The sequence below is a fragment of the Ostrea edulis genome, chromosome 6, assembly GCF_947568905.1.
Source record: "Ostrea edulis chromosome 6, xbOstEdul1.1, whole genome shotgun sequence".
NCBI classification, from domain to species: domain Eukaryota; kingdom Metazoa; phylum Mollusca; class Bivalvia; order Ostreida; family Ostreidae; genus Ostrea; species Ostrea edulis.
In genome coordinates, this window is record NC_079169.1 from 12609916 (window position 1) to 12633979 (window position 24064).

At 34.8% G+C, this 24064-nt stretch overlaps 1 protein-coding gene across 1 annotated transcript in view; it reads left to right on the forward strand.

The window, feature by feature from the left end:
- Positions 1-24064, forward strand: part of LOC125645548 (uncharacterized) — a 62304-nt gene that overhangs the window by 14201 nt on the left and 24039 nt on the right. The window contains exons 4-18 of the mRNA XM_056141549.1: positions 191-316; positions 460-774; positions 2993-3292; positions 5245-5387; positions 14042-14202; positions 15689-15839; positions 17472-17667; positions 18364-18614; positions 18920-19145; positions 20697-20939; positions 21225-21353; positions 22417-22668; positions 23013-23214; positions 23330-23496; positions 23640-23801. Coding sequence (XP_055997524.1) covers positions 191-316; positions 460-774; positions 2993-3292; positions 5245-5387; positions 14042-14202; positions 15689-15839; positions 17472-17667; positions 18364-18614; positions 18920-19145; positions 20697-20939; positions 21225-21353; positions 22417-22668; positions 23013-23214; positions 23330-23496; positions 23640-23801 — 3024 coding nt within the window. The remainder of the gene's footprint in view (positions 1-190; positions 317-459; positions 775-2992; positions 3293-5244; positions 5388-14041; positions 14203-15688; positions 15840-17471; positions 17668-18363; positions 18615-18919; positions 19146-20696; positions 20940-21224; positions 21354-22416; positions 22669-23012; positions 23215-23329; positions 23497-23639; positions 23802-24064) is intronic.

Here is a 24064-nt window from a genome sequence, read left to right on the forward strand (position 1 = left end):
TCATTATTTGTATATTTATATTGACTTATTCATTATTTGTACAGTTATATTGATTTATTCATTATTTGTACAGTTATATTGATTTATTCATTATTTGTACAGTTATATTGATGTATTCGTTATTTGTACAGTTATATTGATTTATTCATTATTTGTACATTCATATTGTTTATTCATTATATGACATCAGGTATTAAATTTTCCGAGCCGTGTAACCAGTACAGGGAATGTCTTCAAAGTAGAGGTTTGACCTGCCGTAACAACAAATGTCTGTGTCATTCCTGGTATTACCACAGAAACAAAGTTTGCTATAGCAGTGAGTATATATTCATCGGACCGGCATAATTCTATGTATTGAAGCAATTCATGTGACTGTAAGATGAGAGTTCACATTCTTTGAACGCTATCATAAAATAGTGTTGATTAACGTAAATGTTGATTTTTATAATATTACAACAGACGGTTATCTAGCAGCACAGTCAGTTCATGTTCAAGGTTCTACGTGTGACATGACGATCACATGGCAGCCTCCCTCTAAGGACCAGGATCTGGTGTCAGGGTACCAAGTCATTACGTCAGAGTACCACATCGTTACAGGAGGGTACCTACGTCTTACGCAGTCAGAGACAGTTTCTGTGGGGAATAAGACAGAGTACACGACACCTTGTAAACTACAACCAGGACGGCTCTATAGAACTGACATCCGATCTAAAATACTCTTGAGCGATCCCGAACAGGAAATGCATGTAGATAGCAGTTACAACACAATTCTAGGTAACTAATACTGAAGGGAATATGTTTTCAAGCGATCGAATAGAAATTTAAACTCCATTATCCAGAGGTGCAACAAGAAAATTTTCAAAGGGAGTTTTGACATAAGTTTCCGCTTTTTCCGGTCAAAAGAAGGGAGTTGGAAATATAAAAAAAACTGCAAGACTGGTGTATGTTTTTTATTGCAACAGGAGACTATCTAGAAGCACAGTCAGTTTATCTCCAAAGTTATACATGTAATATAATGATTACATGGGATCCTTCCTATAGGGACCAGGATCTGGTGTCAGGGTACCAAGTCATTATGTCATAGTAACACGTCATTACACCAGACAATAAGCAGTCAGGGACAGTTTCTGTTGGGAATAAGACAGAGTACACAACACCTTGTAAATTACAACCGGGACGGCTATATAGAATCTAAAATTCAATTAAGCGATCCCGAACACGCAATTAATGTGAATTCTGGTCCCTACTATCTAATCCTAGGTGATTTTGTTTCTTAATTTAGACGTCTTTATATGTTGTATAGTCAAGCAGAGATAGATACACACAGTAAAGATGATAAGGAGATAATGAGGAAAAGTAAACAACAAAGCGATATGATGATGACGAAAATCATATGAATGACTTGCATGATTCTTACCCTTATTTGTATGTATTGTATGTTATACCAAGGTATCGACTTGACAAGAAGTTTTTTCAAAATCTTTATTTCACCAAAATGTGGGTAAAAGTTACTCAAAATCGGCATAAAACAACGTGTAATCAACGATATTTTTCTCAAGAAAAACACGACTGCAATTTCCCTTTTTTCAAAAACCAATATACATGAACAACCTCAAATGATTTAAATCATGCTGGGCCGGGGGGACTGAGCTTCGTCAAAACACATTTAGGTAATCCATGTTTGGTTTAGAAATGTCTATGGAAATGGTACGCATGTACAAGCATTCTCGTGCACGGTAAGCTTTATTTTGATCAAACTCTTGACAATAGAGGATTCGAAGTGTTGATTAAGATTAAAAGTATGTTGATAAAATGTCGATTTTCTTCTTCCGATTAAAAACAAAAAAAAAGACTATGGTTTGCTAGGTAGGCTTTCTCATATTGTTTGTTTCAATTTTTTTTTGTCAAAACATCTCCTATGAACTAAGAGTAGGTGTGCAATTAGGGTGCAGTAGAAAAGTTGTATTAGAATTCAATAGTTTTAGCAAAATTTTAAAATTGTATCTAAACAACCACTGATACATTATAATATAGATTCATATGTGTATGAATTATGGCCCCTGGTTGGAATCTGAGTTCATACACGTATCTCCATTTGAAGTAATATGTATTTGTTTAATGTTAGATGTTGGGTTATTGCATGTAATAAGTCATTATTAGTCTTCCATTATAATAACTCACATATCTACAAGAACATGCTGGTCGTTCGACTCTCTAGATATCTCTCTCTTGAATAAACAGAGGTTAAACCATTGTTTAAAGAAAACAAGCTGTAACTGACTATAAATAAATTGGAAATAAAAAAACAAATAGAATAAGATATTTGTTATTGTCCTTGAATTAATGTCGATTCATCGGTTATTGTCTTGCTTTCTGACAGTGATTTCTGTCCATTACCATTTCATTTGAGTGGCACATTTGCGTAGTTATTACTTTCTTACAGTTATGATTCTTAAAGTAATCATGACACGATGTGATATTTTAAAACAAAAGAAATGTGTATTAAAGTCAATACATGTTAATTAGTGCATACTTGGGTAGTTAAAAATACTGTCAGTGGCACCTTGTATTGCTTTAAGTACATAAAGTAGGCGTTAGCGCTTCATGAAAAGTATGCTGGTATGAAGCGTTGTTGCGCATGCCCTGGTGTATTTTTAAAAATGAAATGTCTTTTTTGTATTCAAATTGTACTTTCCTTTTTGTCGGAATATTCCCAAGCATTAAAATACCTGCATTATATTTACATGTATCAATATTCACACACACAATCATGAGGGAATCGCTATTACTTGAATTGCTAAATATATCGATGATAAAGCATTGGAAATTTAAATGTTATAAGGAACAATCTCGTCAAAACTTGTGCTTATACTATCACAAGTTTATAAGGATTAATTAGCATAATTCAATTCATATTTAAGTTTTAGAAATTTATACATACGTTCCATCCAGTATGGTTATCATTGGTATGATTTTTCTTTTTCGTTAACAGAGTCACTAAGGCCTGGTCCAATCTTACGCAGTTTGAGTAATTTTTCCGCTGACAATTTATATTTGAGATGGGAGGCATCTGGACAGAATAGCTTTGTTAATCGCTACAGAGTCACGATAGGGGACCGTAGTCAGCAAACAATAGCCAGTGTTCCGGAGATCTACTGGGAGGAACTTCTGCTGCCCGTCACTCTGTATAACGTCACCATTACAGCTATCAGTTACGGATATATAACTAACTATCCTTCTTACGGAACAAGGGAGAGTCTTCCATCTACAGACTGGATACACACAACAGAAAGTACGTATATTGAACTAACTTTTTGTAATTCCAAAAATAAAGTTAAATTAGTAAACTTGTAGAAGAGTTGCGTTAAGGAAAGACTGGGGCAGTAATTACGATGCTCAACCGAAATGTTTGCAATCATGGACATTACATCATTAAAACAGAAATGTAATACATGAAAGGTGAATTCAATATCTAAACCTCACATTTTCGACGGAACCCGCGTCTTTATCAAGAAACATACATGTATATTACATAAACAGATATCACACACCACCATAGGAAACGAGAGATAATATATATTGTCAACAAGAATGATATACTAATGTACTGAATTAAGAAAAATGAAAATGGGTTTTTCGGTGCTTTTATAAATTTCTTATCTTTAGATCTGACACTCTAAGAAAGTAGGGCTGATGTTGGGCTATTCGTGCTATCTATCTATCTAGATAGATAGATACAAAGCACTAAAATGACCAACGACACGAACAACTAGATTGTCAAATTTTCGGGACAAATGAAAAGAATTACATAATGTGGCCAATATCAACAGAAAATAATAACAAAAACTACATATAAATACATTTAGCACTACAATTACACTAATCTACAAACGTATTTACAACGCGGACTACATGTTTTTTTTTTATCTCAGGCTTGCCAATCAATGTTAAATGCGGAGCGAATTAGGATATGCCTTATTCATCCAGAGAGCTGATCCAAAATGTACGAAGTGATAAAATTAATCTCAAGTGGAACGAGTCAACTATATTACATTGACAAATAGTAAAGCTAACTCGTACCCAGAGAGATTCTTTTTTAACTATGCATTAAGAATAAATAATTTATAAAAGATAATAAGAAACAAATATGAAAAATACTAATAATAAAAATAAACTATGTAAATGAATGAACACTATAAGAATGAAATAATAAATGAAAAAAAAAATTGAGAGAAAATAATGTAAATAACAAGTTTGAATGAGCAAACAAAGTGACCAACTCCAAACAAATACATAGAATAAGCAGCTTAAGAAATTAAATCAACATCAGACATTCCCGTACTGATCATGTCTAGGGTAGACGTGCAAAAACATAGAATCACGGAAATTGATAAATGGGTTTTACATGTAAGCAATCGGTTATGAAGGTCAAAGTAATTTAAGGGCGGGGGGGGGGGGGTGATTGTAAACAGAATTGAAAAGAAAATAGACGAGTGGGTCTACATGAAGCTTAAAATCTAGTTAGGGCTAGAAGCGGTATAGTTTCCTTTACATCGTACATGCATGAATATAAATAGTCCTAACTTTAAAAACTCTGATTGCAGGTAAATAGACAAACCAATAGCTTTCTGTGTAAAATATTTTCCAAAACCATATTAACCAGTAATGTTTTCAGGTATCGAAGAAAATGAGAAAATTGTTGGGAATAAAAATCATTGCAATATAGAAATCTTCAAGTCGTTTACAAAGGCATTATCTTGAAAAATGTGAGAGAAGATAAATAGAAAAACCATGCACTCAATTTGTAAAATTTCCTACCTTTTAGTTAAATTCAACCGCATGATTGTGATTTTCTCAGAATTTGAAGAAAATCAAATTCCTTGCCACATGCACATCTTCAATACCAATTAAACACTCCACAAAGTAAAAAACGATATCACTTGAAAACTGTGTAGGGAAAATCCTTAAAAACTACATTGTAATAAAGTAGCACAACTCCTGCAAGGTAAGTCGAAGTGAATCAATATTGCAACATTGTTTATAATCAGCAAGTTACAGTTAGATATACAACACAAGAACTAATATCAGAGCAATTACTAAATATGCACGTGAACATCTATACTGTAAAAGCTTCATATACATGTATCATAAACCCCGGTACTCCCTCCGAAAATAATACTGTTATTCTCAAATGGTTGATCAACACCTGTATCAATTTAACTTTTTGTCATGTGTACTAACCAGGTCAATTTACTGGAAAGGCTTACATGTCTTATGGAGAAAATGATTACGTCTTACGAGGAGATGACGTCACGAGTGGCCCCCTTAGATCCCCCACAACAGTTTACGTCGGAGATGGATCTGATGGAGGATTCAAATCAGTTTTTGTAAGTTTTATTTCGATCAAAGTATGAGTAATACGTAAACAGTGTAACAAAAAGAAGAAACCCAGTACATTACGCCTTTCCTACACGTATTACGGTAGTTCATGTACTCGATGACAATTATTTTATCAACAACACTGAAAAAAGATATGATAAATTTGTATTGACTTTTAAACATTAAATCTAGAAAAAAAGTTATTGCATGAAAGGTGAATATAACGAACAGAGATCAATCTCATAACTCCTATAAGCAATGCAAAATAGATATTTGGGCAAATACGGACTTCTGGACACACCAGAGGTAGGATGATGTGCCTAGAAGGAGTAAGTATGCCTTGTCAACCGGTCACACCCGCCGTGAGCCCTATATCCTGATCACGTAAACGGAGTTATCCGTAGTCAAAATCAGTGTGCCAAGAACGGCCTAACAATCGGTATGAGTTAAAGCTGACATGAATTAATAAATATAGTATAATTCTATATGTTCGCCATATTTCTCTGCTAATCCGCCATATTAGTTGGATATTCTATTGTTATATGTATCAGAGTTCGCATGGTATATAAGGGGACGAGTTTTGCTACGCTTCACTTCACATCAGTGTCTTCGATTTACCTGTGCGGGTAGCTTCGACAGGTAATACGTACATCTCCGATACTAATTTATAGGACATCAAGAAGAAATGAAATCACGTTTTGGAACACCACGCAGTGCTCAAAATTACAAGAAACACCGTAGAGTAGTAAATCATTCTAAAAGCTTTGGATGAATAAATATAGAGTGACATTTCTTTACGTGAATGTGCGTACATTTGCAGTAAATATGTCAAAACTATACAAAAACGTGGAGAAATATTCCATCTATTATCTATTGATAAAATGGAATAAGCAAAGGGTATAAAATCTATACCATTCACACTTACTTCGAGCAAAATACAAATACATAAATACTACTGTACTTATAAACATGACATGGTCATGTATGCTCGCCATAAAAAGCATCGAATGCGGACGACTATTTACCTGCATATATTCGTAATATCTGTAAAGGACCGCAGATGTACGTGTACACTTGTCGAAAATACTCTAAGTAGCAGTAAACTCCCTTTATTTGCATAATCCATGAAACAAAACGATAAAGTCCATTTGTATTCCAACAGTAAATACCATTGTCCATTGTACAGACTGCGACACACTTAGCCCGTGTCGATCAGCTATCTTCAATCAGGGGAAGTATCAGAGTATAATATTTACCCTGTATTGTGCATGAATCCTTATACCGTATGATTTACTGGTCAGAGTATTGCAGATTTATAAATCAGGAAATCATTGAGGTACATAAATTGTGTATGCATATATAATTTGCATATAGAACACTGTAAGAGTGTATGGGATGAGAGAGAGAGGGGGGATCCAACCGATGATCTTGTAATAATCGCGCTCTTATTAAGACAAATGATATCGTTAATTCAATAAAAGAGAATAGTAACTCATTAATTGATAATACGGATTTATTTGATTCATTTAAAGCACGCAATAATTAAAAATTAAACATAGTTTTAAATAATGTTATTTTCAATTACTTCATTTTATGCTAATTTGGCGCTCAATAGATCTTATATATCTGTGCCATTTTGTGGTATTACATTCTGCGTTGAACTCCACGCAAATTGTAGAAATGCAAAATGTAATAATTGAGTTTATCATATTATGCGTCGTTATCAAGCACATAGAGTCAAAGGGAGGGGACAAGAGTGTCTGCCCCCCACCTTTTATAAAAATATCCATTTTATGTAAAACCCTTCACCCCCACATTAGGACTTTGAACATCGGACAAAACATCTTGGTTTGTTTGGTTTTTTTGTTTTATCTTATTGCTGTTTTCGTTCATCCTTTTTAATCATTATTTTGAATGACAAGAAATTTTGAAGAATCCAATTTTTCATTTTTCCCTCCTTTGTACCCCCCCCCCCCCCCCCCCCATGAAAAATGACGATACATGTCTGGTTATTACATGTACATTTTGCTTTGCAACACATGCAAGTATACTAATTGTATGGTGTAGAAATGCTCCTTTTACCAAGTTTTCCTTCATTTACACAGTGTAAGAAATGGTAAACCAAAATAACAAAACAAATGCATAAAGACCAAGATATTTTCAAGCGTAGCAACTTCATTCACAAATACATAAATATATGTATTCAGAAAATCGCATGCATGCGTTGCAGGACTATAACATGTGTGTGTTTTAACGTTTCTGTAACATGCCATAATGATTACTTTCAGGCTTGAGTGTAATTTATTCATCAATATTTTCATTTCGTAGATCTGGCGCAATGGATATATACTGAAAATAAACATACCGCTGTACGTCGAAATTTCAAATTCAAATGTATTCGATAAGATGCTAGTATTCATAAATCAGTAAAATTCGTGTTGAGGTTTTATTTGATATGATACAATGTCAATATACTGTAATGCATTAGTAGGATATGCAAAAGGCAAGAGTATAAACATTTTCTTTTTTCATTATTAGTATCAATATGTATATGATCACAAAAAACATTATATAATCTATATCCGGATTCACATACCGATTTAGATATCAATAAAAACAAAGCTGTATAGTTTGGGGTAGGGCGCTCTAGTGAGTCTGATGAAATTAAGAGAAGGAACCCCACATTTACATTCAAACTAAATGTACTTCAAAATGAATTCATTTCTGCTCTGACTGAAAGCATGATTCTGAATTCGGGAACGAATCTTGCATACAAAATAATTAATAGGGGAACACATAAATTCGAGCTCCTTTGGAATTCAATGAATTGCAGATATGCGCCTTTCTTTCAACACGAATCGATATGTTGTTTCAGACACGTATACAGGGGGTTGGGGTGGGCAGGGAGGCTGGTCTGCTCTCCCCACTTTTTGACAATTTACCTTTTCCCGTTATTCTTACATACAAAGTCAGTATTTTCTATATGCACAGTTCAAACTAATTTTTTAAAAAATGTGTAATAAATTCAATTATGAGCATCAACTCCTGTAAGTTTCTAATATAATGTCAATCACATTTGAATAGGTGGAGAAATTTTAATGCTTGTAAGCTTATATTTATATCAGTAATAAATTTTCTTTCCTGCTGTGAAATGATATATTGTACATCGAAGTAGGACGCTCTCTCTCTCTCTCTCTCTCTCTCTCTCTCTCTCTCTCTCTCTCCTGTTCAATCAATGAATATGGACATGTAGAAACCGTAAACAATTATGTGGTTCCTATATGTGTCTTAGTGTAATCAAATGTTTATTATGGATTGCAAATTGCAATTGCAATACCCGCATTTTTACACATGTATATGTTCGATCGTCATTCCCTTATTTGTATATCCAAGTTTGTATATGATCATCAATATTTTGCATTGTGCACGCAATATATCCAACCAGATGTTCAATGTATATGATTTCTATAAACTGTAAAACCTCGACCAGACAAGCATTCAATACAGAAACATTTTTCGACTTTTGACATCTCCCCTGATTGAAGACATCCTGTTTGGCACGGGTGAAGTGTGTTGCAGTCTTTATTATGGAATGACACAATGTTGTAAAGTTTTAACGAGATTCAAATGGAGTTTAACATTTTGTTTCGTGGATTTATCAGAATAAAGAGAATCTAATATTTTCGGTAAGTGCACATCTCCGATACCTGTTGAATAGACGTCCGTATTTGATACGGGTTTTTTGTTGTTTTTTTTTGGTGGCGAATATGTCTTGTTATTATGCATATGGCATGCACCTGTATTTTGCAAGAATTGATATAAATAATATATTTTCTGCTCTTTGCTTATTCCATTCTATCAGTATGTAATTGGCAAATGATTTCTCCGCATTTATTTCATAATAACTGCAAATACTTGCAAGTATGCAAGAAAAGCTTTTTTGTTTTGCATTTTTATCTAAATTATCTAAACTTTCAGAATGTTGCATTGGTATACAATAAATATTTTGTAATTTTGAGCAAAGCATAATGTTTTAAAATGTGAGTTTATGTGTTTCTCATTCCCTATATATTACTATCGGAGATGTGCACTGGTCGAATCCACCTAGAAAAATCACTCAGGTGTGACAATCACCTTTGGGGTATACACGGGTAGAGTAAATTAGGCTACCTGAGAGAAATATGGCGGATAAGACGAGAAAGGTGTACGTATTTATTAATTCGTGTCAACTCTTTGACATCATAGACAACTGCTTCTTGAACAAAAATGAAAAAAAGGAAATATTCATATCTAGTGATGGGTCTTTCAAAAATGACTTTGTTAAACAACGATCTGATTTCACTCACAGTACTGTGAGGTTGATATTGGAAGAATGTTAGAATTCGGTGGCGGTGTCTTTGTATTTTTTGGTGATCGGGTCTTCCAGTAGTCTGTTGGGGTTTCTATGGTTGTGGTCTTTTGTTAGCTGACCTGTTTGTATATTCTTATGAGGCATAATTCATTCAAGGGTTTCTGCTTGAGAAGATATATTCAACAATTAGATATATCAACGACGTTTTAACTGTTGACGATAGCCATTTCTATGCCCCCCCCCCTTCAAAGAAGAGGGGCATATTGCTTTTGCACCTGTCGGTCGGTTGGTCGGTGGACCACATGTTGTCCGCTCAATATCTTGCGAACCATTCACTTGATCATAATGATATCTTATATGTGGGTTAGTGATGAGTAGAAGAGGACCGCTATTGTTTTTCAGGTTAAAAGGTCAAGGGTCAATCGATTCTGGACATAGGATTATACTGTCCCCTCAATATCTTGAAAAAGTTTCCTTGACAGACATCAAACTTAGTACACTAATACATTGTGAGGAGTAGATGACCCCTATTGATTTTGAGGTCTAAGGTCAAGGGTCAAACTGGACTTAGGAATATACTGACCGCTCAATGTCTAGAGAACCCTTTGCTTGATAAACATCAAACTTGATACACTGGTACATATTTAGAGGAAGATTACCCCTCTTGGTTTTATTGTCACATGGTCAAAGGTCAAGGGTCAAACTGGACATAGGAATATGCTGTCCGCTCAATATCTTGAGAACCCCTGCTTGACAGACAACAAACTTGGTACACTGATACATCTTTAAGAGAAGATGACCCCCTTTTCATTTTGAAGTCACATGTGTCAAAGGTCAAGGGTCAAACTGGACATAGGAATATGCTGTCCGCTCAATATCTTGAGAACCCCTGCTTGACAGACATCAAACTTGGTACACTGGTACATCATAAGGAGTAGATGAGCCCTTCTGATTTTCATGTCATGTGGTCAAAGGTCAAGGGTTAAACTGGACACAGTAATATATTGTCTCTTATATTTTAAGAATTATTTGCTTGATTGACACCAACCTTGATACACTGGTACAACATAAGGAGTAGATGACCCCTATTGAATATTAAGTCATATGGTCAATCCACTCTTTACATAAGAAAATATTGTCTGCTCGATATTTTGAATTGGTGATACTACTATCAATTAAATAATGCATGTGTATAAGCTTTTTTAATTTTGCACCATGGGGAGGATATATGTTTTACAAACATGTTCTCATCCTGGTGGACTCGAAATGTGGAACGTCATGAGGTCTTCTGTGTTTGCCTTGTTATTGAACATAGATGCTTACCGCAGACGGAAAGCTCGATTTTGTGACAAGTGAGATGATTTCGGCCTCTCCATCTTCGGCTTACCATGTTTGTGTAGCTTCAGTCCCATGTCACCTGCGTATGGTGGTTGTGTCTCTCGACTTTTTCGATGTGCAAGGGTTTGTTTTAGAACTCCACATGGTCAGTTTTAAATAGAGGCAGGATATTGACAAGCAGGCCGATGTAGCCTCTCGTTAGGTTGGATGCTGTCTGCCTTGCCTCATGTTAGGTCGTTCTTTATGTACTGGTTTTGGCTGCGGATTGCTCCGTTTGCCTGATCAAGATATGGGACTCGCGGTGGATATGGCCGGTGAACGGAGGGTGGTTGCTCCTCCTGAATGCCTGATCCCACTGTGTTTGCTCAACTCTTAATTTTGTATTCCTTTTAGGAGATATGAGATTAATCACTGTTTCTTATCTTCCCCTTTTCATATTGATCTTTAAAAAGGAAACAGTGATCGAAGAAATCGGAAGTTTACTTTCGTCAAATGCATTCAATTCAGCTGATGATAATTTACATATATTTTTTTAACGAAATAGACAATTTTCTGTATCAACAATTGATATATCTTTGATCTATCATTCCAGTACTTGTCTATTATTTTTTCTTCATAAATTTGTACAAAACCTAAACAATTCGTACGTCATTTTGACGATACTCCTATTTTAATTTGGCATACCCACGTTTTGGAATAATTCAGCTAATGGAAGATATCTTCGATGAATCAGACATGTTTCTAATGAAAGGTGAAGATAACGAACAGTGACCAATCTCATATCTCCTACAAGCAATACAAAATAAGTAGTTGGGCAAACACGGACCCCTGGACACACCAGAGGTGGGATCAGGTACACAAGAGGAGAAAACATCCCCTGTCGACCGGTCACACCCGCTGTGAGGCATATATCTTGATAAGTTTAACGGGGTAATACTAAGTCAAAATTAGTTTATAAATAAAGACCTAACAATAGGTTTGAAACACACCACAAAACATTCGACCAGATGATTATAACGATCATATTCGAAATACTGACTTTAAACGACATTGTTGAAACTCCTGTAACATAAATTTATTTATCAGTAGCATGCCTCGATTTAAAAGAGAATCATACGCAGACTATGTTCTTGCGTGCCGAATCGGTTGAGAGACCCAAACACCATATGTAGGTAATAATGGAATATTGCTATGGGTGTCGATTCAGTATATCAGTGTATCATTCTTGCTAACAATGTACATTATTTGCAAACGGAAACATATTTGTTTTTAATAATTAATGTCTTGTAAGCAAAAAAAAAAACAAAAAACAACGTATTAATTGAACTAAATGTTACAAGTTATATGTACATATATACATGTAGATTGATGTATTTACAATTAACTACTTACTGTAATATTTCATGTTGTATTCACTTAGGCCAGAAGTTAACTGGTTTGTGAAGAAATATTTCTTACATCTTGTTACATTACTTACCAAATATGTAATTGCACGCGTATTCATATTTGAGAATGTGCCCACGAGGTCAGGTAAGTATTGTTGATTTAATATTCAGACTCTTACTTTTTTAAAAATGTTTTTTTTTTCGCGCAATAAGAATTATGACGTTACTTTTCAATTGCTGCAAATGACACATTGTCATCAACCCCAACTTTCGCTATTTTCAGTGGTTGTGGGTTGTATTGTTTACGTTCTAGATGTTAAACAATGAAGTCAATGGCAGTCGGGTTGTATATATATACACGTCGGGATCCAATCGCATCTCACAAAGTGATCATCTCGATCCTGATCGTGAAATACATTGCGATCACAATTGTATTTTATCGCAACAAAGCGCAGTAGTTCGTGATTAACGTATCGTACCGTATACGAACACATTTGCACGTACATGATCGTCCCTAATCGCGAACCCGGATCGTGATGATCTTATGAGATTGAGGTATAATCGAGAGAATCCTATCAGAGCGTGTGTGATCGCGTCTGAACAGTGTTCAGATCGTGTCACCTGAAATTTATCTATCATGATATTTTGGTATTAAAGCGCAACCATTCTTACAAGAACGTATTAACTCGCATCACCTCGTATCAAAATCGGAAGTTCAAGAAAACTTCCGCGATCGGTTATGAATGGTCAATCCTGCCGTTCGTACCACACGACAGTGGGAATCAGGCGTAAAGAAACAAAATGCCAATCTATGATAAAGTATTTTCTTCACAACGCAAGAAAATACTTTATCATATATTTCTATTCATTTCAACCAATTTTATATCAATCCATTCGAATTCAAGGTCTTCGAGAGTATAACAATTTTTTCGATCACAGGAAATGAGCAATGCAATTGCACTGAACGCATGATGCATGTGTCCTTTTGCATACTGGTATATCTTATAGAGCCGTTACCATTTGAATGTAAAGAAAGTTGCAATACCTATGGGCACGGGTAAATGTCTGTTTACAAAATTTATTGCCCGTGTGCATATTAAATATGAAATAAATGCAAGGTGAAGATAACAAACAGTGATCAATCTCATAACTCCTACAAGCAATACAAAATAGATAGTTGGGCAAACACGGACCCCTGGACACACCAGAGGTGGGATCAGGTACCTAGGAGGAGTAAGGATCCCCTGTTGACCGGTCACACCCGCCGTGAGCCCCATATCCTGATCAGGTAAACGGAGTTATCCGCAGTCAAATCAGTGTGCCAAGAACGGCTTAACAATCGGTATGAAACATGTCAGACAGAATTTGACCCAAATGAAACGATATATGATATACTGTAATTCAGATAATGTGATGACGTCTAATCAATCACACCACTGTGTTCTGTATATGATGTCTGACAATTCAGGTCCCTCACTAATACAGCACGACAGTGATATAGCTAATTCATGATTACCCTGAGCAGTCCATGGCCGCCAACTGCGCTAAATTTCAAATACGTTAAAATTTGTCCTTTATTACGTTCTAGATTGGCTCTAATGGCGTTATAGGACTTGGAGAAGCGTTCAACAACATTGAAGTACATGAAATGGATTCCACCAAAATCAACGGAACAAGAATCATTTGTCCTTTTTGGACGGATCTATCGTCAGGCGACATTGGCAAAGTGTACTACAATACATATAGAAGGTTCTTTACTTATAACCATGATTAATTTTTTTAAAATGGAAATGGGAACAATAATTAAGTGTAATGTAATAGTAATACACGGAATAATTCAACCAAAGCAAACAATAACAATGAAAGTAAGATTGTAGTTTTTTCTCAATTTGAGGTTATTGAAATTAAATATTATACATTTTCTCATGAATTTTTATGACATTACGCACGATGATGGAGTCACTGTGAATTTTTACGTAATATTTACTTGTCAAACCACATTTCGTCATTCAGAGTTGGTTGTTATAATTTATAAATTGGTAGAATATATTTTATGCCCTTCTGAATTTTATTTGGTCTAGTTTGGTTGACAAAACTCCATATAACGAGTAAGAACTAAAATAAGTATTAAATATCCAACTTCTGTAGATCACACTTTAACCTTATTTTTGCTTAGATACAATGATGAACACGTGAAGATACCATACAAACGGGATGATTTCAGCTTCTCCATCGTAAACTTCCCATATTTTTGCAAGGTGAAGATAACGAATAGTGATCAATTTCATAACTCCTATAAGCAATACAAAATAGATAGTTGGGCAAACACGGACCCCTGGACATACCAGAGGTGGGATCAGGTGCCTAGGAGGAATAAGCATCCCCTGTTGACCGGCCACACCCGCCGTGAGCCCTATATCCTGATCAGGTAAACGGGGTTATTCGCAGTCAAAATCAGTGTGCCAAGAACGGCTTAATAATTGGTATGAAATACGTCAGACAGCATTTATGTGGCAATATTCCATCATCACCTGCATATGGTGTTTATATATCTCAACTGATTCGATATGCAAGAGCTTGTTCTGCATATAGTCAGTTTTTAAATCAAGGTAAGCTACTGACAAACAAGTTGATGATACAGGGGGTTTAACAGTCTCGAATGAAGTCAGCATTTTGCAAATTCTATGGTAGTTCTAACGATCTAGTTCGTCCATACAACCTATCATTGGGCCAAATGCTATCTGACGTGTTTCATACCGATTGTTAAGCCGTTGTTGGCACACTGATTTTGACTGCGGATAACTCCATTTACCTGATCAAGATATAGGGCTCACCGCGGGTGTGACCAGTCAACAGGGGATGTTTACTCCTCCTAGGGACCTGATTCCACCTCTAGTGTGTCCAGGGGTCCATGTTTGCCCAACTATCTATTTTGTATTGCTTATAGGAGTTATGAGATTGATCACTTTCGTTATCTCCACCTTGCATACTACACTTCTATTGATTTCTTGACAATCTCCATGCATTGATCGACTAAAAATCTTGAAATCGATGCATTTCGTAACTTCGAGTTGTAGAAAATGTCTAGAATCTGAAGTTGATGGTATATTCTTAGAAACCCAATTGCATACCCGGTTTTCGTTTCTATGTTCTTATGATCGTATTTGACGCTAAGGTGTCACCAGTACATTGCGTAACGCTCGTTATAAACGTATGTAAAATTCTGTTTTAACAGAGGAATAGAAGGAGATAATGTAGACTCGGTGTTCATGGAGAAAGCGGACAGTATTGTCAAGAACAATTTCAGGGATTTGAAAGATTTCAAAGCTTCATGGCTCGTGAAAGTAACGTGGGAAAACATGACTTTGCATGGGTACAAAGAAAAGGTATTGTATATATCGAGTAATTTATTTCTGAGAATAATTTAAGACATGGCAAACATAATATTTTACATGCATGGATTTTGTGTTTTAAAAAAGTCCAACCACGATATCAACGTGCGTTATTTCGCATTTCCCAAATTCCATGGTCATCATATTGATCTAGTTTGCCAATAAAACCTATCATTGGGTCAAACGCTGTCTGACATGTTTCATATCGATTGTTAAAACGTTCTTGGCATACTGATTTTGACTACGGATTAATCCGTTTACGTGATCAATCGGATTGACGGCGGATGTGACTGATCGATAGGGGATTCTTACTCCTCGTTGGCACCTGATCCCATCTGGTATATCCAGGGGTCCGTGTTTGGCTAACTCACTATTTTGTATTCCTTGTGGGAGTTATGGGATTGGTCACTGTTCGTTATGGTCACTTTTCATGGGTACAGTTTGTGGACAAAAGTATTTGCACTGTCGGGTCATTTTTCAAACGTGTTTATCAAGTATCGTACGTTATGGGTTATTTATATTTGCACAAGCATGACCTGTCCTTTCAACGATGATGTATTGAAAGTCATTAATGTGACGTGAAGATGTTTGTTGTCGTCTGCGTCTCTGCAGTGGGTTGTGAATCATTTGAAGTAATGTTTGCAAGGAACATCATAGCATTATTATGCATTATGGAGAAGAAGTTATGCATCTTGGCTGCCGGACTTTATCCCCCCCCCCCCCCCGGAACTGGTTAAAAAACTCATTGTTAGGATTTCGGGATGCGTTACGTATCGTGGTGTTGTGGAGTAAATGACAACATTAATTCTAAAAAATACACATATAACTTGTGGCATGATGTAGCCAAAATTATCTGTCGATGGATGACAATGCACCAGTTCATCGATCTTGTTTTTAAACCAATTACAAAACTGAAAACCAAATCCTAGTTATGGGATTGATCGCTGATCGTTATCTTCACATTTCACTTTAGAAAGTGTTGCCCATTCAATACAATTTTGTTGTATTATAGTAATTTCAGCATTGTATTTAACTAGTTTAGAACATATGATATTTATCAGTATCGTGAAAGGTGAAGATAAGGAACAATGATCAATGTAATAACTCCTATAAGCAATACAAAATAGAGAGTTGGACAAACACAGATCGTGAAGATAGCCAACAGTGATCATTCTCATAAATCATATAAATAATACTAATTGAAAGGGCAAACGCAGCCCCTGGACATACATGTACCGCGGATATGACAAGGTGCATAGAAGGAGTAAGCATCTCCTGTTGACCGGTCACAATCGCCATGAACCAAATATCTTGATCAGTTAAAAGGTGTATATCCGTATTTAAATTCAGCATGTAGTGAAGGTCCTAACAATTGGTATAGATCACGTTAGACAGCATTCGACGTAATTATAGGTTGTATATGCAAATAAGACCATTAAAACGGCAATACAATATGTGAAATACTGACTCTAAACGAGACTGTTGAAACCCCTGTAAAATCGATTTAAAAATTAATTATACGCAAAACATGCTCTGGCGTATTGAATTGCTACATTTTGATGAGGTTTCTCTGCCTAAACTTATTAAAAAAAAATACTCAAACCACAATTTTCCTTTTATTCTTAGAAAGTCACATTCCAGTGTTTCCTCATCACGGACGGAGAGAATACCTTTACAGTCATTAACTACATTGATGTCAATTTGAAACCAATCCTCAATCGTGAAATTTCCATAGGATATCGTTACAAACAATTTTTCACAAAAAACTTGTTCACGAACCAGAAAGGAGCGTTCAATATGAGTAAAATTCGAGGAAACAGAGGTATTTGTTTCATACTGAGGATAGGTATCGGGTAATAACTGGCACATGTACCATTTATTAGTATTATGCTTCCTGTTATCTTGTTCCTATATACATGTACTCAAAACACTTTTTTGGCATAGTGCCTATTTATTTATAAATGTGAGCACTGTCATTACTTTTCTTATAAACTATAATAAAACCATTTATTCAGAAAAATGATATATGCTCATTTACAAATTCGAACCCTTTTCATGTGAACTAAATTACTAAAGTTTACCACTAACATATTTGTAGAAAGTTGTAGAAAAAGAAAACTTGTTCAGATATTTGATAAATACAAAAATGATGAGTTGTCATCCATTCTTCATGGTTATGCTCCAGTGGAATATCAAAGTCGTGAATGAAATATACACAACACTCAACAATGGGAGTGTATATGGATTGCTGAAATGTAAATATTAAAGAAACAAAATATGGACAGTCACCATAATGACACATGTAACAATATTTTTTTATGATTTGCATGTTCTTTTCTGAAATAGTTGTCGGGGTTTGATTCATAATGGACTCGCCTCTATTTGAAAACATAACACTATTAAATAATCATATGCACATGCTGTTTTACAAATTGTGATAATTTATTATATAATTCACATCCTACCACAGTAATTCTTTCTAATGTTTTAAAGTGGTTATTTTTCCGTTGTACAATAGGGGAGCGAGGTTTCTGGATTTACAAAATGACAGAGGGAGTGCGATTGAAGAGAGATGAAAAAGAATGTTTCCTATGGTACTCTGCTAACGTAGAAAATCATATACGTAATAAACTGTCAACAGTCTTAAATGACATTGAATGCCCTTGTGATCCTCGTCTGTTGAGATTTGATCCACGTTACACCATCAACAGATTTGACCACGTTAACAGAGTGCTGTGTTATGCTTCAATGACCATAGGAACAAATGTGGTAAACCTTTATTTGTTTCTTTAAAATCAAATGGTTCTATTGAAGCCTTGGGTAAATTCAGTGCCATCTCTGCAAATTGAAATCATATGTCGTTTATACAACGATAATATAATAGCTCCCTGCCTTGTCTCACTAAGAGCTAGGGTGAAGTTTGGGCTCTAAAACCAGCGATGACGGTTCTCTAAATGATATTTTGTAGGTCTTATTATTCTTTCTTTCGTTTTGTTGCCAAATGTATAGAAAAGTCTATAATGTTATCAACAATCAATAAGAAGTAGAATTTCAGTGATTTTTCTTTTTGTCAGGAATGTTGCTTCAGGATGTTCGCCAATACGGAAGATTTAGGCCCTTTACAGCGTTCTCTACCGCTGGCCGGGACGGTAATGCAGTATAACCCGTTCTTTGAAAGATACCAATACAATAACTTTGACTCAAAGCCTAGGGATCAATGTTGTAGTACAGGTCACTGTGACTGGTATTACAAAGTCCGCCCAATTCCACGCTGTTATTGGAGATCACCTTTCCGACCTGGTAAATTGATAGTTCTGTTTTTACATGCACTAAAGACTGTGAACACGAGTATATATCAACTGCATCTTTCATCTACCACGATTACCTTACTAAGATTCTTCCTTCATTTAGTTTTGAATCAATTGATATTTGTGGACTTGTTGCAACGTTTAGCGACAGATAATATTATTAACAAACCGCATTGATAACTGTATCAAAAAAGTACATTTTTGCAAATGTTCTTCTGGGGTCATATTCATCAAACGCCCATGAACCCCGGTGCGCTCTGAATACTCAGAATTCAATAAAATCTCATGAAATAATTTTCAAGATTAACATATTTTTATATTTAGTGAATTCTTAAAACATTCAATAACTTCTAATTATGGCGTCAAATTCCATCATCAATATTTAAACAGCTTTCGAAAATCGAATCGAAGTGCTGACCAGATGTCTTATTGGCATATCGCGGGCTATTCTTTGATTTGTACATACCTAACTACGCCTTTATGTTTTACACATGACACATGCCTTAACATAATGAATTTAGTCTGATAGGTTCTCATTCTCTACAATTGATGAACACGATGTCGGACCTTAAAGACGCTATTGTTTTCTTTCCGACTTCCTCTGAAAAAAAAGCGCACGGAGTGCATGAATTATAGTAATAAGTCCAACCGAAGATGCCCAAGAGTTAAATTCAGTCAAGAAATGAACTTAAAATTACAAACTATTCGATGAGATAATTTATGTTGCAGAAGTTATCATATAACGTCATTTTGTAGGTGGTATCAGGTGCCTGGGTGAAGTAAGCAATATGATAAAAACAGAATGAAGCATTTTGTCAATAGAGATATTATTTATTATATTATTTTTTAAATGTTTCTCTTAAATGGGGTTAATTGATTCTGATATGAAGTGAACTCTACAGTTGTTAAATGATGTTGGACAAGATAGTCATGTCGATCACCTGTATCAGTTGTATGTAAAACTTATACGGTACCAATTTTGATGCACCAGATGCGCATTTCGACAAATAATGTCTCTTTAGTGATGCTCAACCGAAATGTTTGAAATCCGAAATAACTATGAAGTTTTGGAGCTAAATATAGCCAAAAACAGCGTGCCAAAAAAGTGGAGCCAAATTCGTCTAAGGATAAGAGCTATGCATAAGGGAGATAATCCTTAATTTTGAAATGAATTTCTAAATTTTATAACATGCAGCAATTAAATATACATCCGTATTTTCAAGCTAGTAACGAAGTACTTAGCTACTGGGCTGTAGAGACCCTCGGGGACTAACAGTCCACCAGCTATATGTTTTATATTATTTTCATCATTGCTAAACATTTGTTTTCCAGATTTGCTTTCCTTTCTAATTAATGTCCTTAAATATCAATCAACCAGATGGTAATTTATATATAAAAAAAAGTTATAGTTATATTTATTTGTTGCAGTTGTTAGATGATCAATATGTTTGCATGAAAGGTGAAGATAACGAACAGTGATCAATCTCATAACTCCTATAAGCAATAAAACATAGATAGTATATGATAGAAGTATATTTTACAGGAATTAATTTTGGAGACCCTCATATCACTACATTAGATGGTCTGGACTACACATTTAATGGATACGGGGAATACACCATGATCAGGATAAATACCAGCATAACGACCTTTGAACTCCAGGCTCGGACAGAGTTGGCTACCACAGAAAATGGAACTACCATTAATGCTACTATATTTAGTGCCTTTGTGGCGCAAGACCAAACGGGCTCCAAAGTACAGGTCGAAATGTCACGAAACAAAACGGGTATAAATCAATATGATGATTGATATTCTTAAACACTGAAAAAATACTATTGTAAGTCGGTTAACTTTTGAAAATGAAAAGGATTCCGAAGCATTATGTGGGAATTTCAAAGTTATCGTTATGTGAAGATTCTACCGTAGTGTGTTCGCTCTGATTTACAATCTACTCGTTATGTAAAGATTCTGCCGCGGTATGTTCGTTCTGATTTACAATCTACATTTCTGATAAGCATGCTACTTGAATTTAAGCATATTCACATCATCGAGAAATACATGCTTTTTTCAGGAATGATAATTCGAGTTAATGGAGTGGACCTTACAACTAAATTTAAAAATACCAACTATACATTCCGAACACCGAACGTGTCATTGCAGTGGGAAAATCGCACAATATCAGCAACGTTTCTTAAACCACGTAAGTATATTTACAGTACAATGTACAAATAATGCATGATATCATATTACGTATTAAAGAAGCGAGATACGTTCATTTACATTTTTTTCAGTCATAACTATGAAAATTAGTCTCGGAAAACGATTCCTAATTTGCGAGACACTAGTCAACAAAAAATATGAAGGTCTAGTGTTAGGTTTGATGGGAAACTTTGATGGAAACAAAACGAACGACTTCATTCTCTCAAATGGCACTGTGTTAACGGGAAATGCAACTGAAACTGAGAGAGGGATCTTTAATAATTTTGGACAGTTTTGTAAGTATATTCATTCCCCCCACATTAATGTAGTGCCACCGTCCTGTGACGTCTTAAGATTTCGCAAAGTCAATGATTCAATAAGATATATGCATTACAAGAACACAATTTTGTTGGAGTTTTTTTCAATAGTTATTGTAAACATCTTATTAATCATAAAACATTTCAAAAGTCTAAATTACTTAATATGAAGAATCAATTAGATGTTTCAGAATAATTAATCCAAGGGCAATAACTCTTACTAACTTTTATTAAATTGTTTATCAAGTCCATTATGCGATTGATTTTCTTTATTTTTCACAACATTTTTTTTTTAAATGAAGTTTCATGGAATTCCTATGAATACTAATATATCGTTTTAACCAGTTTTGGTGAAATTTTGATAATGTTTAAAGAAAGTTACAATATTTTCTGACGTTGACAACAGGTATATTTGTGCTAATTCATAAAAAAAAACCACATCAATACCAGAACATACCTATTTTATCATATTTATTTATTACTAAAATATATTATTTTGAAGAATCAACAAAATATAAGTTTGAAAGTATAATTCTTGAGGGCAGGAGTTACCTTACATTTGATTTTGTCATTGTTGTTAATTGTGTATCATATTAAACGTAAATGCAACTAGAGTTGAAAGGGGTATGTTTTACAATTTCGGAAATTGGTATATAATATTACTATTTCCAGCAACACTGAAAATGAATATTATGCTAATTTTTTTTGTTAATTATTTATGATACATATGTTGTTGTTTCTATCAAGGGTCTATCAATGAAAATTCCACTCTATTCGACTATGATGACGGATTAACATACATGGATTTTTGGCATCCTGAATTTGTTCCACTATTCACTGACGAAGTGGACGAAAATCGAGTCAACGAAGCAAAAGAGAAATGTGGCTCAAACCCGTCAAAAGCTTGTATTTCAGATTATCTTGCAACAGGAGACATTAAGCTGGCCGAATCTTCTGGACATAAAGAGCAGAATTCAAAGTCAGATGTAGCCGTTATCGGTACATGTAATATATGCATAAATAAAATATCATTTGTTTAGTATCTCGTATTTTTATCATTTAATTTCTTAAACAGCTGTTCAAGATTTAAAATAGTTGGATATTCAATACAGTTTCACACTTTAAACAGCAACTTTGAAATTCTTGTATGTATTAATTGCATTTTTCATATTTGTTTGATACATAACATGAAATCAACCATCGATCAAAATAATTATTTTTTATTGAACTATTCAGCATGTGATACATCTTCAAATCATTTATTCGTTCATACATCTGCTTTGTAGGTGTCATTACTATATTTGGAAATTTATAGAACTAGTATTTCATTTTTTTTATAACAGAAAATGAATCACCGCAAATATCAGGGAATACAAAAGTACATGTAATTGTCAACAAAGAAATAGAAATGAGGTTCAATGTTTCTGATGATGGCGAAGAAAACCCAGTCTACAGAGTTTTAAAACAACCAGACAGTTTCCTATTTGACGATGAAACGGGAATAGCAAGATGGACGCCGCAAAACGCTAGTGTTTCTGAAATCAGGTAAAGCTGTATAGGAACAAACACTGCTGTTTGAAAACATTATGTATGTGTGTATCAGTTTTCTTCTTTTCTTTAAAATGTTAATGACGTCATTATATTTATTTTGTTTCCTTAGCATTATTGCTGTAGACAGTCAGGGTGCACAGTCCCCCTCCCTCGATGTCTCCATCATATTGTGTACTGGTTGTAGTGACCGCGGGAATTGTGATTACGTCAATGTTATACATACAGGAAATGACCGATTTCACACGGCAGCCTGCATCTGTAACATTGGATATTCTGGTATATATGATTATCACTTCAACTGTTTGATCTATGGTGTAAAGTAAGAATGTGCCTTTCGCGCTTCTTATATCAATATCTGTAAAAAGTGACGTAATCGAAAGACTTATATGGTAAACTTACTTTTGTATTCTGTTCAATAGGAGACGATTGTGAGGTTGAGACAAACGCCTGTCAACAGAGTCCCTGCCCTCTGGGTAGGGATTGTACTGACCTGTCCCCCGAGGAAGAGGTCAGACTGGACCGCGGATACAACTGCTCAGAATGCCCCACTGGATATAAAGATGTTGAAAATAAATGTGAAGGTTCTTATAATTGAAAACTTTAATAGGAAATGGAATTTTTATTACTACCCTGAAATGTTAATAATTTGTACGAGGCAAGTATTTTTTTTTTCATGTAAAGCTTTTAAAGTGTTTATAGAAGGTAGATTATCCTATCACATAGGAGATGAATAATACCAAAAACAATACTATGTTCAGGTACATGTAATATGAATGAAAAACTAATAAAAGATAATTTCTTTACTTTCTTCAGGATATTTAGGGAACTATTTCCAGTTCTGTAA